The sequence below is a fragment of the Protopterus annectens genome, chromosome 8.part0 (genome assembly GCF_019279795.1).
Source record: "Protopterus annectens isolate FY-2018-M chromosome 8.part0, PAN1.0, whole genome shotgun sequence".
Taxonomy (NCBI): Eukaryota; Metazoa; Chordata; order Ceratodontiformes; family Protopteridae; genus Protopterus; species Protopterus annectens.
Window position 1 is genome coordinate 1,898,755,839 of NC_056741.1, and position 17,010 is coordinate 1,898,772,848.

At 36.8% G+C, this 17,010-nt stretch overlaps 1 protein-coding gene across 1 annotated transcript in view; it reads left to right on the forward strand.

The window, feature by feature from the left end:
* LOC122809705 (plasmolipin) overlaps positions 1-17,010 on the forward strand; it is a 359,490-nt gene that overhangs the window by 284,748 nt on the left and 57,732 nt on the right. Inside the window, exon 2 of the mRNA XM_044081397.1 lies at positions 1,947-2,120. Within this exon, the coding sequence (XP_043937332.1) occupies positions 1,947-2,120 (174 nt within the window). The remainder of the gene's footprint in view (positions 1-1,946; positions 2,121-17,010) is intronic.

The window sequence follows — 17,010 nt, forward strand, 5'->3', positions numbered from 1 at the left end:
AAGGGGTGGTTTACTTAGCTTTCTGTCCAGTGTGTTCAGCCTACTATATGGGGAAAACGGAAAGACATTTAAAAACTAGGTTCTATAAACACCCTTATGACATTTCTAAATGTATGGAAACTAATAAATCTTATAAGCATTTGAAAGACTGTCCTAATGGGAGATTTTTATTTTGGGTGTTAGAGCAAGTTGAACCAAAGCCGAGGGATGGACAATGGGAAACTTTATTGGAATACCATGAATTGTTATGACAGATTAAATGCAAGGACACCCCCAAGGGCTTAATGGCCAACTTTCACTGGGTCCTGTTTTAAAAATGAAATGAGGGCTACTAACTTGTGATGGAAAATGTATACAAATTTTGTTTCAAATGAAAAATGGTTTTAGGAATGTGTGAACTGTGAAAACACTGTATGTTTTTAAAAACATATCCTTTTATTAATATTATTTTGCTGGGAATTTTGTATTAGTTTTAACAATGCTAGTTTGGATTTTGTAATGGCAGGAAATTATGTAAATTTTTTGACCAATGATTGTTCTTTATTTGTGGAATGACTAGTATAAATCAAGTGGAAAACTGAGTGTCTTTATTCTGATGAAGTCTTCTAGTAAGACGAAAGCACTAAATTCTGTGGAATAAAAACTTAAAAGATATACTGCCATTCCTGCTGTAGCCGATGTTTTTTTGTGGTGTGTTCTTGGACCTGGAGCTGTTTACCAGGGTCTGTTTCATTTATTATTGGTGTTTACTTTGGTTCCAGTTTTATTTTTGATTGTGTGTTATTCAGCATTATTGCTGCTTGGACACCAAACACATACATACATCCTGAATGGGGTGTGAACCTATTGCACTACACAGACACACACACACACACACACACACACACACACACACACACACACACACACACACACACACACACACACACACACACACAAAGCCTGCATGCCTATGGGTAATTTGCAGGATCTCTAAATTTACCTATGGCACATCATTGGGATGGGAGTCAACACCTCAGCATTCAGCAAAAAACATGCTGATTCAGTTAAGATTTGCAGACATTGCACAGTAGCCCCCCACCCCCCCCCCTATGAGAACTGAACTGCTGTAACACTGAGCTGCCATATATATGCATGCGCACACTTACACACATGCACAAATGAATAGTCAGTATGAAAGAGTAGCCAGGTGTGATAGTAAAATGCTGAAGGGGAAAAGCAAAATATGCTAAGAAAGGCAGAGAGAGAGGTGGAGGTGCTGATATCACTGTACAAAATATGGGTACAACCATGTATAGAAAGCTTGTTCATTTTGTGGGGAAGACAACATGGTAGGGATTGGTCAAGTGCTGGTCATTTAAAAATGTAGCAGTCTGCACCATAAAATTATGGGGACTAGTTAAAACTCCTTCAACTCTCCCACCTGAGGAACCAAAGCAAAAACAGACACGCCTAAGAACATGTCCTAATTTTAATTTGGAAGCAAATATACATTTGTGAAATTTAAGGACGCAGTTAGTAATTAGATATTAAATGTCCACAACAGTGAACGAGATTAACTGAATAATCAGAGACTGGATGAATGAATCAAAGAACACTTAGAAATTCAGGAGATTAAAAAAAAATCAGGAAATTAAAATAGCAGTACCTTGGGTAAAAACATGAATATATCAAGCAGGTTCTCTTGACATCACAGTTTAATGAGTATTGATGTCAGTTATATGAGGTTTATTTGCCACAAGATTCTGTATTTCAGAGTTAAGAGTACTGCAACATGCAGTAGTTAAAATACTGAAGTATGCTCAAGTGGCAACTATTTTACACTGCCATGTCTTTTTTTTCCCTCATGGATTTTACTGAGACTGTCTGAAATGCAGGAAGTAGATCACTAGGAACTTCTCTTTTAGGAGACTCCCTTTGCTTACTCTTTTCTTTACCTTCTGCAGGTACTGGGCCTTTTGGTATGGGCTCTGATTGCTGGATCATATTACGGATACCAACCTGCATATGGATGGGTGATGTTTGTTGCCGTGACCTGCTGGCTTATCTCACTTATTCTGTTTGTACTTTACCTCCTACAACTGCATCACAAACTTCTCATTATTCCATGGTCTTTAGTGGTAAGTAGCTTCAGTAACAATCAGTCTGTAAATAAACAGTTCCAAGTCCAAGTTCTATTATGTTTGTAAACATTTAATATTACCATTATTGGGAGTATGAATGATGCTCATCTTAAGCAAGCTTTTAAAAATCAGTGATAATGCTGCTCATTTCTAGTTATAATTTTGGATAAGCCTTTAAATGTCATTGTGACAAGTCTGTCTGAAATTGTTCTATATGTGTGTGCTTGTAAATTTAGAGGATTTACCATTGTGGGATAGCTGAAAGCACTGCACCCACTATTAGGATATCAGTAGTGGGTATCAAACCGTCAAGGGCTTGGATCCATCCTTGGTGAGTTTCTACGTGCTGTGTGTTCCCTGTAGTCTCAGCTTTAAGGTGGAGATCTTGACTGGAGATGCAGTTGGTGTCCAACAGGTAGAACACATCCAGGGGTGGGTCGAGGCAGAGGGATGTCCCATTTGCATGTATATAAAATTCTGTAAAACTCAGTAATCAGATCAGACTAATGCAGCACTCATTTGTCTCAGCATTAATAAAGAATGACATATGAAGAAACAGCCTTCTGACATTTTTTTTTTATTCTGTTGCTTTTAAATTCACCAAGAAGGGACCAGACCATTGATGGCTTGACACCAACTACAGCTATCCTAATGGTGGGTGTAGTGCTTTGGTCTTTTACTTAATTCAGCTCACCCCTGGACCTCTGGAAAGCAAGACTATCAACCTTCAGGACTAACCTGCGACTGGGAAGCACCATTTTTATCACTTTTACAATTATGTGATATATGAGAAAAGTTTTTTCTGAAAAATATGGCAAACTATGACATGTCTTAACTTTATGCTTTACAGTACTGCGCTTTTCTCATTACTCTTCCGAACAAATAGTTTAATATAATCCTTATGTACCTAGATATGAGAACTGATAATCCCACATTACTTCAGTCAGACTGATGCATACAGCTGTGTCTTTATGTTGATTATTTACCATTCTCTGCAAAGTACATAACAATGCAGTGCTGGTACAAAAGAGTTTCCTTGTAATCTGACAGCATATCAAAGTTAACACACTGAATCTAAAAGAGGCTGATTAATGATAAATAGGCTTACACACACCTATACTGAGATAAAGATGGGGAGCACAGATTTGTGCTACAGTGTCAAAACTCTGAAATGGATACTGAGTTAATTTGATAAAAGTTTTGGGGTGCAACTGAATAATTTAACTAGGGATGCTAGGACAGTAGCAGCTAACATGAGCACTTTGCATTCAACCTACTGAGCAGAGCATGATGAGTAATATCATCTGCAAATAAGGCATTTTTTTCTTGAGTACCATACCAGTTATACCCTTGAATTTGTGAGTCCCTTACTTTCTGTAAAGCTAAGAAACCTTGAATCAGACAAACTGGGCAAATAGTTTTAAAAGGAAGGGCTGTGCTGTTCACATAGTTAGGCACACATCACAAATGTCCATTTTTTTTTTCAAAATGCCCCCGATTTGTGTCATATTTTTGCCCTGTCCCTTGTAAAACATTTTGATTTTCTGGTAAGTTGCAGATTACAGTCAGCCAATAATGTCAGACATTAAAGTTTCACATATCTTATTGTTAAGAAAATGCAAATTGACACAAAACCAGTTGTTCTATTAACTGTTTTTGTGAAGTGAGTAGTATTTAAAAAAATATCCCTGATTTTGGATCTTTGTACCCCATTATTTTTGGTTTTCACAAGAATTCCGGAGCAAAGAAGTTGAGTGGTATGGAAGAGTGTTTAAGTTATGACTACTCTCCAGAGATTCTTATCTAAAAATGTATTCCATCTGCTTGGATTCTGTAGATCATCTTCATCAGGGCTGGTTGAGACATCTCTAAGTTAAAAATAAAACTCTTTTCTCCCTCTGTAAACTTCTTAGAACTGTAAGAAGCATATCAAGCAGCTTGCTACAGGTACAACACATGAATCTCGCACCCCAAGCTTTTCAGTGCTTCAGCTGTGACTGCAGATGCAGTATCAGCATTCATTTATAAAAGCTGCAAAGTCTTTGCAGCTTTCATAAATCAGTGCCAGTACTGTACTCTTGCATCACTGGAACCCACTAATTACACACCTGGAGTAACCACTGCATTACCCAATAACTATTTATGGCTCTGTCTACCATAGACATTTTCTTTAAAGTACCATCTTGAGACATCTCCCAAAGTCAAGGCTAAATTCACCGAACAGTGAAGTTATGGCTGAATATGAAGGCCACTGATCGTTGGTTTATACCAATGGGCCTCAGCCAGGCTTGCAACATTTGGTGAGCATCTAAAGAAAGTGATGTAAACTGGCTGCCTTTCCCTGGAATCTAAAAACAAGGAAGGCCCACAAATCCATCTCTCACTCTAGTTATACCAAGAAGGGCACCATTAATATTCCAGAGCTGATTCTTTACTCGTCTCTAACTATTCATTAGATTTATAACCACAGAGCACTGTTAGCTATGTAACTTCACAGGTAACGCAAAAAGCCTTGCTGCAGCATTTAAAGAAGCTCTGTTCTCATAATTGTCAAATGTAATAGAAGTATAAAAGGAAATGGCATATAATTAAAGAGGTTATACTTGCAAATCTTACTCAAGATGGCCACAGTTATAAACACTGCATCGAATACCACATTGATGGATAATGTCTCTGAAAACTGGGAATCTACTCTCGCATTATGTCACCCAATTCTCAACTTCAAATTACTAAGATCAGAGCCTTTGTAAATGAAATGTTCAATACTCTGGAAAGTAAAATAACAGAATATGCTAAAGCTATTACCTCTTTACATTTTTGATGAATGTTAAGTACAAAAAGGATTGTCTGTACCATTTAAAAACATCCACACCTGTGTCCATATTCAAGATATACCTGCTCTGATTACTCTCTTCCCCATTTCCCCAGGCCCAGCTTCTACTTTCTCTTTGCAATACTCCTCCCTAGGCCTTGTTATGATCATACTCTGCAACTAGTCTCATTCTTAAAATGTTAGCCTTTAATAATAATAAGTCTGATGAATTATCTCCTTCACATAAACTTTCAATCCTCTATAAGGAAATCAAGTGTTTTAAGAATCAATAGACTATCTAGCTAATTCAACTGTCTTACATTTTTATAGTGACATACAAACTTTTTTCTTCAAGCAGACACCTGTTTTTATGCCTTACTTTTTAACACTGGAAAGTAATTAGGTTATTGGATTTGATAAGTGGCATGTACTCTGATGTGCCTATAGGCATACCACAAAAGTAGTCTGACTAGAAAATGAAAATAAAATGTGGGCTAGAGTGGGTGGTGATTTTAATGCTGTTAACAGTTGTATGTTGGTCTCTAACATAGGGGGGGCCACATCAAAATCATTTTTATTTTGATTCTTCTTCCTTTTATACTACTTGTTTGCACCTCAAATTATTTCATTTGCAAACAGAAGGAATACAAGAATCAGAATTATAGGTAAGGCCTTCCCCACTGAATGGTGGCTTTGGCTTAACTGACCAGTATTTTCTTTGAATAAAATATTGAGAAGACATCCCTGGCAGGCCATTGACTATTTCCACTATAGCTGAACTATCCTGATTCTGAGAGATCTACAGACTCCTCTGTAATCACAGCATAGGCCTCTAATTTTCTTTTCTTTTTAAGAATGTTTGAAAAGATAAACAAGTGTACTACACTGGCAAGGTAAACAAATGATTTTCAAACAAATCATCATCATAAGAGTGAACTAGTAAAGACCAGATAGCAAGTAATACAAATCACCAATCAGTTAAGATTATGACAGGAAATGCAACATAAATTTAAAAGAAATTTAAGTAAGTAAGTCATCTTCAGCTAACATAATACTCATTTGAGTGAATTAGAGGTGGGTGCATAATAATTCATATCCAGAATTAGATCCCTAAGGCTATGAAAAATAACTAGAGAAATATCAACAAATAGTTATACTTCACATAATTCCCACTGTTCTACAAAACAGTGTTTTAACAGCATTCCCAAGAATGTTAAACAATGCTTCAGATTAATTTAAATGTTCCTGATACTTTGGATATTTGCTCACTCATATTAGACAATGTGGATGATGTAATCCACCTTTTTAAAACATGAGCCACATATTGGTTCCACATCTGCTATATTTTATTGACAACCAGAAAGCTGTGCTGAGACATAATGACACATTAATCCTCTGAGGTTCATATAGGCTGGTTCAACACCATTGGTGCAAGGTAAAAATATACTTAATCTAGTTCTAAACTAAATGGGGGCAGTCAAAATATTTCTACCAATGTCAGGTACAATAGCCTTAAAACTGGGTCATTCAAGGCTACGGCAAAACTAATGTATTTATTTGTTTGCAGTTTGTTAACCGGGAAAGTCCATTAGGCCAGTATGAGCCATTTTTCAATGGAGGCCTGGGGAGAAAAGCTCCATGTACATACATACAAAAACTATGCAAGTAACAATCACATCAAAATTAATACAGGGCAATACAGAAATAAGTCAGCAGAAGTTATTACAAACAATTTCACAATACCATAAATTAATCACATCAAAATTAATGCAGGGTATTACAGAAATAAAACTCAGCAGAAGTTATAACAAATACATACAAAATAACAAAACTGTATAGTATGCCAAAGTTAAAGGTTTATGGTGCATTAAACATTAAGATTTCTGGGAGGTAGATAACCTGTAATATTTAAAGTGTAAAAAGAAAAAAAAGAGGGAGAGTAGGAAGTTAAATGAGTCAGGAGAAGGAGGAAGTTAAAGAAGTCAGGAGAAGGTGGAAGAATATATTAAAAATAATTTAATGTGAAAAGTAGCCATTGTATGCAGAGCAGCTGACGTGTAAAGTTTGGGGAATTGCTTTAAATAGCTTAACAGCTGGCATGCAAGTTCTCATTACAAGATGGAAAAGAACTGATTACAGCATGTATGCTGCTCTTGGTGTGTTCATATAGGAACCTAAAATGACTTCATAAAGTATTGTAAACTTGAATTAGGGACAGTGTTTATACTAGAGTCTAGCTTGTATATGGCCTGAACTATGGGAATCTCCAATTGGTTGAAATTTGGTGCTTGGAAGGGATTTCCGAGATGACTGCACCAGAGAATTTCCAGTGTGAAAACTGAGAAACTGTTTTAAAATGCCCATAAAAGTTGTCAATTTGGGTAAGATTCATTTACTAGCTAGTAGTTACAGTGTAAACATGGCAGCAAGGAAAAAAATGGATAAAATAAGTGAAGTTCAGTCAGAAAAGGAAAAAGCACTGGCTGGGAAGAATACTGCAGCTATTAAGCCAAAAAATCAAATTCTTGCTTTAATACAAGTGATGGCTTACAGTAATTTGATAGAAAAATAAATCAAATGCACCCTGACATGTTTAAAATAAGTGAGACGCTGAAGGAATATATAATGTCAAGTGACAAAAATAGAAGTTTTAACTAGCCATTCAGAAGAGATCATAGAACTACATATATCACTGATTGAAATGAAGGAAAGATTGACTGAACAAGAGACATCTTAACAATGGTTAAAAAATAACAGTTAAAAGATAGAGCATAAAGAGAAAATCTGAAATATTTTTAAAATATCAGTTAAAGTGGAAGGACTAGACTGCATTAATTTTATGAAAGCACAGCTGGAATATTGTTCTACAGCAGGATTTGCTAACTGAAAAGGCATATCTTGTTTATGCTCCAAATCCACCCATGAGAAAGCAGCCAAGACCTGTATTAGTAAAGATGTAATCATACCAGCAGAAATAGTTACTGCTGACAAGACTGAGGAAAAGGGGAAAAGTATTAAAAAATACAGTCACCAGGATGTTTGTAGAAAACAAATGATTATTTTCTGAACAGCAGCCAGAAGCAAGTTTATCCCACCAGTCATGGGATGTAGAGAGGCAGGAGTGAGACTGAAGTTACTATATCTATCTTCAGAATATTTCTTCCAAGAGGATCGAAGATATTTGTGGATACAGAATAGGGCTAAGGAGGAAAAAAGATTTAGCCAACAAAGAGTAAGCCAACAAGTTGAAGAAGACTCTACTTTTCAGTCATATGACAATAAAAACACATATAAATACTTTGCCAGTGAATCCTTTTCTACTGTTCAAAGGAAAATGCTAGAGTGATAGAAAACCCCAGGAACTAACTAAAAAAATCAGAAGTATTTTGGACTTGAATCAGAGTGGTGTTGGGGGATAAAGTCAAGATAATCAGGAGGAATGGGAGAATTGTTAAGAATTAATCCTGTAGATATAGTTTAGGCATGTGAACTGTGGATCATCAAGAAGGAATGACTGAGTAACACTGTCAGTTTGTTGTCTATTAAACTGGTGAAAGAACTGTAAAGCCTCACTTTATGTCATTATTGTTTAGAATGACTCTGAAGGGACTGAAGTACTACTGCTGAATAAAATAGTTTTTGTTCTTAATTTGTAGAAACATTTCATGATGCAAATTGCATGTTATATTGTAAAGCAGTTCTGTATAGTAAACAGCAAAAGGTATTTGAAATTTGACATGGGGGAGTTTTATCAGTTATTATGTATCCAGTCTTTTCACTGTAACAAAAAAAATTAAAAAGGGCTGAAAGCATGTTGAGGATATATATAATGCTGTGATATCATTTTGAGGGTATATATAAAGTTGTGATCTTGAGATGCCGGGGAAATAATACGAAAAGAGTACTGATCATATTACATATAGAATTAAAAGATTTTCTCATTTTTTTATACTAATGTCCCTACTTTAAGATACAGATATTTTTTTTAATTAAATATGTTAAAAAAGTGAAAATGATGGAAGCATGAAAAGTGTAGCTCCTTCCTGAATTTGCAAATGTACTAGCTGTTTTTTACATTGCCATCTGCTTTTGGTTACAGCTAGTGAGCCTGCAGATGCAAACAATTAGTCATGAGGGGTCTAACAGTGTGTTTAAAGTGAAATCTGCAAAGGTTCATTTTTGAAGTTCAAAGGTTAGTAGCTTTTTTTTTCATTAGCACCTGCTTTAGATGGGGACAAGGATACAGGTACAAACAATCATTTGTGTCAGGTCTGAGCAATGTGTTCTGAGTGTAGTCTATGAGTAATAATGTATTTTACATTTAAAGGGATATTTACATGCAGTTTAGAGAAAATAAATGAAGTTTGAAACTATAGGATGTAAATAGCCATACAAGTACGTCCATCCCTTGTAGCTTTAAAAGTTTAATGCATTAAATATAATACTAACAATTAAGTTTACGTAGCTAGGGCACTTGTTCTTAAGGTTAAAAGGTAATGTTTAATGAAAGCATGCAAGTTTCTTTTCACATCTGGGAGGTGGATATATATATATATAAGACACCAACAAATGGTAATCTGTGTACATCTAGAAAGAGATCACACAAGTTTAAAAAGAAATTAAAAGAAGCAGCTACATATAAAGTCAGCCTGTCAAACATTTGTTTGTGCATGTAAGCTACAATGTGGAAATGTATATTAAAAACAATATAGTATGTAAGAGTAATGCCTTTCTATTATCATGACTGCTTTGTCAGTACTAACATGGAATGTAAATGGCCTTACAGGTATAGACAAAAAGCAAAAAACTACTGAATTAAATTAAGAAATGTTGGTTGCTAATAGTAATGTTACAGGAGACTCATTTGGATAAAAATGAGCATGTAAACTTGACATAGAAGGGATTTCAGGGTAGATATTCAGCAGAATATTAGGGACAAAGAGAAAGGGATTAATAATACCGACTGTGGGAAGGGCTGCAATGGTGATTGAAGAAGGAAAGGTATAATAGTGATACATCTGTGGTAGAAAGCATTATTGGCAGTGGAGGAAGATTAAACTGGCATGTATTTATATTCCACCAAAAACTGCTATTGTAGAGCTGAGGAGCATTTCTAAAGAAATAATAAACTTTCATCAGGGAATATTATTTACAGGTGTGGACCATAATGTGATTTGTAATGGTGAGTATGCATCAGGGGGACCTAGAAAGGAAATATAACAAAAAAGGGTAGATTTCTGAAGTATATGAGAATATTTGGAATGGGAGATATCAATTCAGTAGCAGGAACTCAGATAGAATTCACATATTATTCCTCAACAATCTTAGGCCTTATTTGCAAGGCCATGGAATAAATCATCATGGACCTTATAAGCAAATATATAGGTAATCTCTAAACAATTGTCCCTAATCAGTTTGGATTTGTCAAAGGGAGTTCATGCCTGTTAAACCTGGTGGACATCTTTGAGACAGTCACCAAGATCCTGAACAAAAGAAAATCTGTGCATACAGCCTACCTGGCCTTAGCCAAGGCATTTGACACTATCCCCCACTTGGACATCATTGACACTATCCCCCATTTAAGCATCATTGACAAACTCACCCAACTAGGTATCAACCCTTTTATCATTAGATGGATCACTAACTGGCTAACTGATAGACTTCATATAGTCAAAATAGGGGAATCCACCTCCAAGAGCAGACATGTAACCAGTGGTGTTCCACAGGGATCAGTCCTGGGACCTCTACTGTTTGGAAACCATTTCTCTAAAGTACAAGCAAAAACTAAAGGTCTGTGGCTGACAAAGTTTGCTGATGACTGCAAACTGGGAGCAGTCATAGAATCTCCAAATGATGTCAACATCCTACAAGAGGGTCTTACACAAACAAATGATTGGTGCCAAAGTCGTGGCCTTAAACTCAATGCAAAAAAATGTATTATCATTCCTTTCAGTGAAAGTGATCTTCCTGCTAACTACCACATCAATAGCAACACCTTAAGTATGCATTCAGTGGTGACAGACCTGGGCACACAGGTTGACATAACCCTACTGTTGACCACCATGTCTCCACAGTGGTAAGAAGGGCATTCTATGTTGCTCTTCTAATAAGTAAGGGCATTGCCTCCAGAAAAAAAGAAGTTATAACCTCCATGTACTCTTCCCTCATCAGGCCAGTAAGTAAGTACAACACCCCATTTGGTATGTAACTTTCCAAGCACCTGCAGCAACTGGAAAAACTACAGAGGTTTCTCACAAGGAAAATTCAAGGTCTTCAGCATCTGTCCTATGGGGATCGTCTGAAATCACTGTCACTTTATTCTGTTTCATACAGACTACTTGGAGGTGGTCTCTGCCTTGCATAAAAGGCAATCTCTGACCCTGCTTTATTGGAAATGCTGCATATCTGTAAGTCAAATGGTACATGGGTTACTCACTCTAAAGACCTTAACCTAGTATGTGACATTAATAAAACCTGCTGGAGAGACAGATCTGTCTCCCAGATCTTACCATACCTTTGGAACAGACTCCCACTTCATGTCAAGCAGAGTACCTCTTTGGCCCTATTCAAACGCAATCTGGATGGTTGGATGGGTGACTGTAAATTCACCCCGGGGGTTCCACCTGTCTCCCTCTTGGACAGGTGCAATAGGTGCTGATCATGGAAATAAGACTTGGCTAGGCTTGTAAGGGCCTTAGGGCCATTAGCCCAGTAACTTCCTATGATCCTATGATACATAAAACTGGGCTAGATTACACAGACATCATATTTCACAGGCGCATGAATATTTAAAAGAAATTTTTGAGATCTGTCAAATAACTATATCAGATCATGCATCAGTAAAAGTTAAGCTGAGGCTCAACACTTACTAGCTAAGATAGCAACAGATGAAATAAAATGGTGATGTGTAATCAGTCAACATGGATGTCTCCAGGAACAGACAGTGTTACTGTGGAAACTTGAAAGATAGGCAGGATGAAAGTGATAAGGATTTGGAAGGTTTTGTTTAACAATATTTTAAAAGGAAGAATCATCATCTTAGAAGAAAGCTGTAGTAGTGGCTGTATTACCCAAAGAGGGTAAAGACCCTTCAGATCTGGCTTCATGTAGACCCATTTCAATTTTTAGCCATGATTATAAAGAACTCATATCTGTACTAGCTAACAGAATAGAAAAAAAGGTTTAATTTTGCCAAAATTGATGTATATGTAGTTTTGAGGACAGGGAGCAAATGTTTGACAACATTAATAGCACACTGATGATCCAGAGGGAAGCCCATTGTAAGAAACTGTTACTATTGTTCATGGGTCATAATACACAAAAAGCATGGGATTTTATGAGTAGTAAGATGGTAGCATTCGCATTCCCTGATAGAATAATATGGCTAATAAGTAGGATTTATAAAGTATAAAAAGCAAGAATTAAGGTGGGAGGTTCCTATCTGACCAGCTGTGTTTGAACAGAGGAAGCAAGTAGTGAAGTCCTCTTTCCTGATGGTTGTTTAATTTACATTTACTTTAAAGAAAATAACTGATTAACATATTTGAGGATATAACTGGTAATAAAGAAAAGTTAGCTTTATTTGCAGATGATATTCTTTTATATCTGATAAATCCAGAAAAGTACATGATGATGCTGAAGAATATTTTGACACAGTTTCACATTCTTTTGGGTTATAAAATAAATGAAGATAAAGTTTATTCCCAACTTCATACTTTCAGTTCACTTCAATGCTATTCTCTTTCCTAATACTAGTACCCTGGATTAACTTGTACTACTCTAACTTTTAATCAGTGAATTTGTTACTGACTCTCGATATGTTACCATTATTTTCTCAGTCCTCTTCATTCCTTGACAGTCTCTCCCTAGCAACTAATTCATTGTAATACTGCCTCTCCACTGTTATCTCTGTTCCCACTACCTCTGAATTCTTCTAAACTACATAATAACTGTTCCTAATCTGCTTACTTGTTTTTTACATTTGGTTTATTTGCTGTTTGCTTTTTGCATTTGTGTCTGTTTAAATTTTTTAGATTGTTTTAATTTTTTGATTGTTTTCTCACTGTTAGCTATGAGTATGTTAATGGAGCTTTTCTCCTCGGGCCTCTGCTGAAAATGGACATGCATCCAGCCAGAGTAGCCCGGTTAACAAATGTAAAATAAAAATAAAATAAAATAAATTTATAGCAGTAAACAATATACCCATGCATTAATTAGTTCAACAATACCCACATCTGATAAGTATTTATGTGTATGGACTAATAAGGACCCATTTATGACATTTAAATATATGAGACATATGAAAAATATAAAAAAGAGAGAGAGAGAAACTAGCAGCTCTTGATTATAGATATAGATTTTGAGATATGAGCAGTGAAAATGTTTTAGACCCTTTAATCTTATATACAGTGGATATAAAAGGTATACACACTACTGTTAAAATGCCAGGTTTTTGTAGCAATAAATCATTTCAAAACTTTTCCCACCTTTAATGTGACCTATAACCTGTACAATTCAATTGAAAAACAAACAAATCTGTTTGGGGAAAAAATATAAAAAATAAAAAACGTACAATACTCTGGTTGCATAAGTGTGCATACCCTTAAACTAATACTTTGTTGTGTGTGCACACACAAACTAATACTTTGTTGAATCACCTTTTGATTTAATTACAGCATTCAGTCTTCTTGGGTAGGAGTCTATCAGCATGGCACATCTTGACTTGGCAATATTTGCCCACTCTTCCTTGCAAAAGTGCTCTAAATCTGTCAGATTGCGAGGGCATCTCTTGTGCACAGCCCTCTTCAGGTCACCCCACAGATTTTCTATTGGATTTAGGTCTGGGCTCAGGCTGGACCATTCCAAAACTTTAATTTTCTTTGGGTGAAGCCATTCTTTTGTTGATTTGGATGTATGCTTGGGGGTCATTGTCGTGTTGAAAGGTGAAATTCCTCTTCATCTTCAGCTTTCTAGCAGATGCATGAAGGTTTTGGGACAAAAGTGAGTGGTATTTGTAACTGTTCATAATTCCCTCCACCTTGACTAAAGCCCCAGTTCCAGCTGAAGAAAAGCAACCCCAAAGCATGATACTGCCACCACCATGTTTCACCGTGGGGATGGTGTACTTTTGGTGATGCAAAGTGCTATTTTTGTGCCAAATGTACCTTTTGGAATTGTGGCCAGTAAGTTCAACCTTGTTCTCATCAGACCATAACACATTTTCCCACATGCTTTTGGGAGACTAGATGTTTTGTTTTACAAAAGTTTAGCCAGGCCTGGATGTTTTTCTGTGAAAGAAAAGGCTTCTGTCTTGCAACCCTACCCCATAGTCCAAACATATGGAGAATACAAGAGATTGTTGTCACATGTAGTACACAACCAGTACTTGCCAGAAATTCCTGCAGCTCCTTCAGTGTTGCTGTAGGTCTCTTGGCAGCCTCCCTGACCAGTTTTCATCTTGTCTTTTCATCAATTTTGGAGGGACATCCAGTTCTTTGCAACGTCACTGTTGTCCCACATTTTCTCCACTTTTTGATGACTGTCTTCACTGTGTTCCATGGTATATCCAATGCTGTAGACATTTTTTGTACCCTTCTTCTGACTGATACCTTTCAACAATGAGATCCATTTGATGCTTTGTAAGCTCTCTGCGAACCATGGCTTTTGCTATAGCAGGAAACTGAGTAAATGTCAGGAAAATACTACTAGGACAGCTGAACTTTATTTGGGGTTAATCAGTGTCTCTTTATTTGATGGCAGGTGTGTACCCAAGAAGACTGAATGTTGTAATTAAATCAAAAGGTGCTTCAACAAAGTATTAGTTAGTGTGTGCACACACAACAAAGTGTTAGTTTAAGGTGGTAGTCTACTTAACACCGAAAGTGTGATAAGAGACCTTGAGACACAGGTGGACAGTAGTCTCTCCTTTGATAATCACATCGCCACAGTAGTCAGGAAATCCTTCTACGTGGCACACCTCATCACAAAAGGTTTCTCATCCAGGAAAAAAGAGGTCATTGTTTCCCTCTACTCATCACTCATTAGACCCATTATAGAGTACAACGTCCCTTTTGGTATGTACATCACAAGACATCTACAACAACTGGAAAGACCACAGAAATACCTCACAAAGAGGATTACTGGCTTCAAACAGATGCCCTTCACAGACCGTCTCAAAAAACTCCAGCTTTACTCTGTCACATATCGCCTACTCAGAGGCGATCTCTGCCTAACATACAAAGCTATGTCAAACCCAGAGCTGTTGGACATGTTCCACATAAAGAAATCCCAATCCCTCCGAGCTACACGCTCTAGGGACCTGAACCTTGTCACCACAATAAACAGAACATGCTGGAGGAATAGATTCCTGTCTCAGAGACTTCCCATACTCTAGAACAAACTACCTATCTATATCAAGCAAAGCTCTTCATTAGCACTCAAGAAAAATCTTGATGATTGGATGGGAGATAGGAAATTCACCCCGGGGATCACTGCTGTGGGTCTGCTTGACAGGGGGCACAGGAAAATAATTTTCTTGGGTGGCAAAAGCCAGGGTACTGTTTGACTAGGTTTATATAGGCACTAGAGCCAATAGCCTAGTACCTACCTATGAACCTATAAGGGTGTGCACACTTATGCAACCAGTGTATTGTACATTTTTTATTTTTTATATTTTTTCCCCTAACAGATTTGTTTGTTTTTCAATTAAATTGTACAGATTATAGGTCACATTAAAGGTGGGAAAAGTTTTGAAATTATTTATTGTGGTCTCATTTTTTTTATAACACAAAAACCTGGCATTTTAACAGGGGTGTGTAAACTTTTTATATCCACTGTACAAGTCAGACATATTTTTATCAGCCAGAGGAGAAAATGTGGATGATAATTTATAATAAAGAGTTGAAAAATGTATTTGGGAGGGGAAGATAGGCAAGAGCTAAAAGCTGATCTGCCCCACAGGACAAGGTGATTAAAGGTTACCTGATTTGACAGGGTATTTTAAAATTATGCCGCTAAGACTCATACAGTAAAGTCTCACTTAACCAGCAACTGTGGGGATTCATAAATGCCAGTTAAGCCTATTTTCCGATTGCTTGAGATATGCTTTGCAATTTTTGATTAGCTCATTTACCGGCATACAAGCCAATCAAAAATGGCAAAGCAGAGCCTCTTCTGTTCAATGCAGAACAGCTGTTCTGCACTGAGTAGAAGTGGCTCTGCTTTGCGATTTTTGATTGGCCTGTATGCCCGCATACAAGCCAGTCAAAAGCTGGTTGCTTAAGTGTGCCGGTTGCTTGAGTCCAAGATAACGGGGATTTTACTGTGTGTGTGTGTGTGTGTGTGTGTGTGTGTGTGTGTGTGTGTGTGTGTGTGTGTGTGTGTGTGTGTGTGTGTGTGTGTATACACACACACACACACACACATAGAAAGTTACAAATCAAAGTGGAAAGAGGTGATGCCGAATTACAAGAGTTCAAGGGATAAAGAGAGACCAGGATTTTGGATGTAAATCTTTAAGGAGAATAACAACAACCATACAGAATACTTTATTCACAAACTACCAGACAGGAGACTTTACCAACACGAGTAAGTGCAGGCAGAGATACAGAAAATAGGCAAGATGGGGCTGGAATTTACTGAAGGGCATTAGCAAAAAAACTAAGGTATTGTAAACAAATAACTCAAGAGGAAATGGTAATAAAGTGATGTAACTAATCAGAAGTTTGGATTGCAGGTTAAAATACTGCCTTCCCTATCAGGGATAGGTAACAGAGGACAGGCAAGGAGAAAGAAATAGTGCACTACTAAGTGAAAGAGCAGCTCTGGTAGAGTTTTTAGTTGAATTTACACCAGAAACTATTGCTAAAAAAGGGGGAATTGTTAGGGCATATAAAATATTGCATGATAACTAAAATAATCAGAGGATGTTAGAAGGGTTGAAGAAAAGAGAATGAAAATGACATTTACAAAGAAACAATGGGAAGAAATCTGTAAAGCTCCTATGTATGCAGCAATGTGTAGACGGTTTAGGATTTTTACTGGAAAGTGCATGAAAAAGAAGTTATGTACTCACCA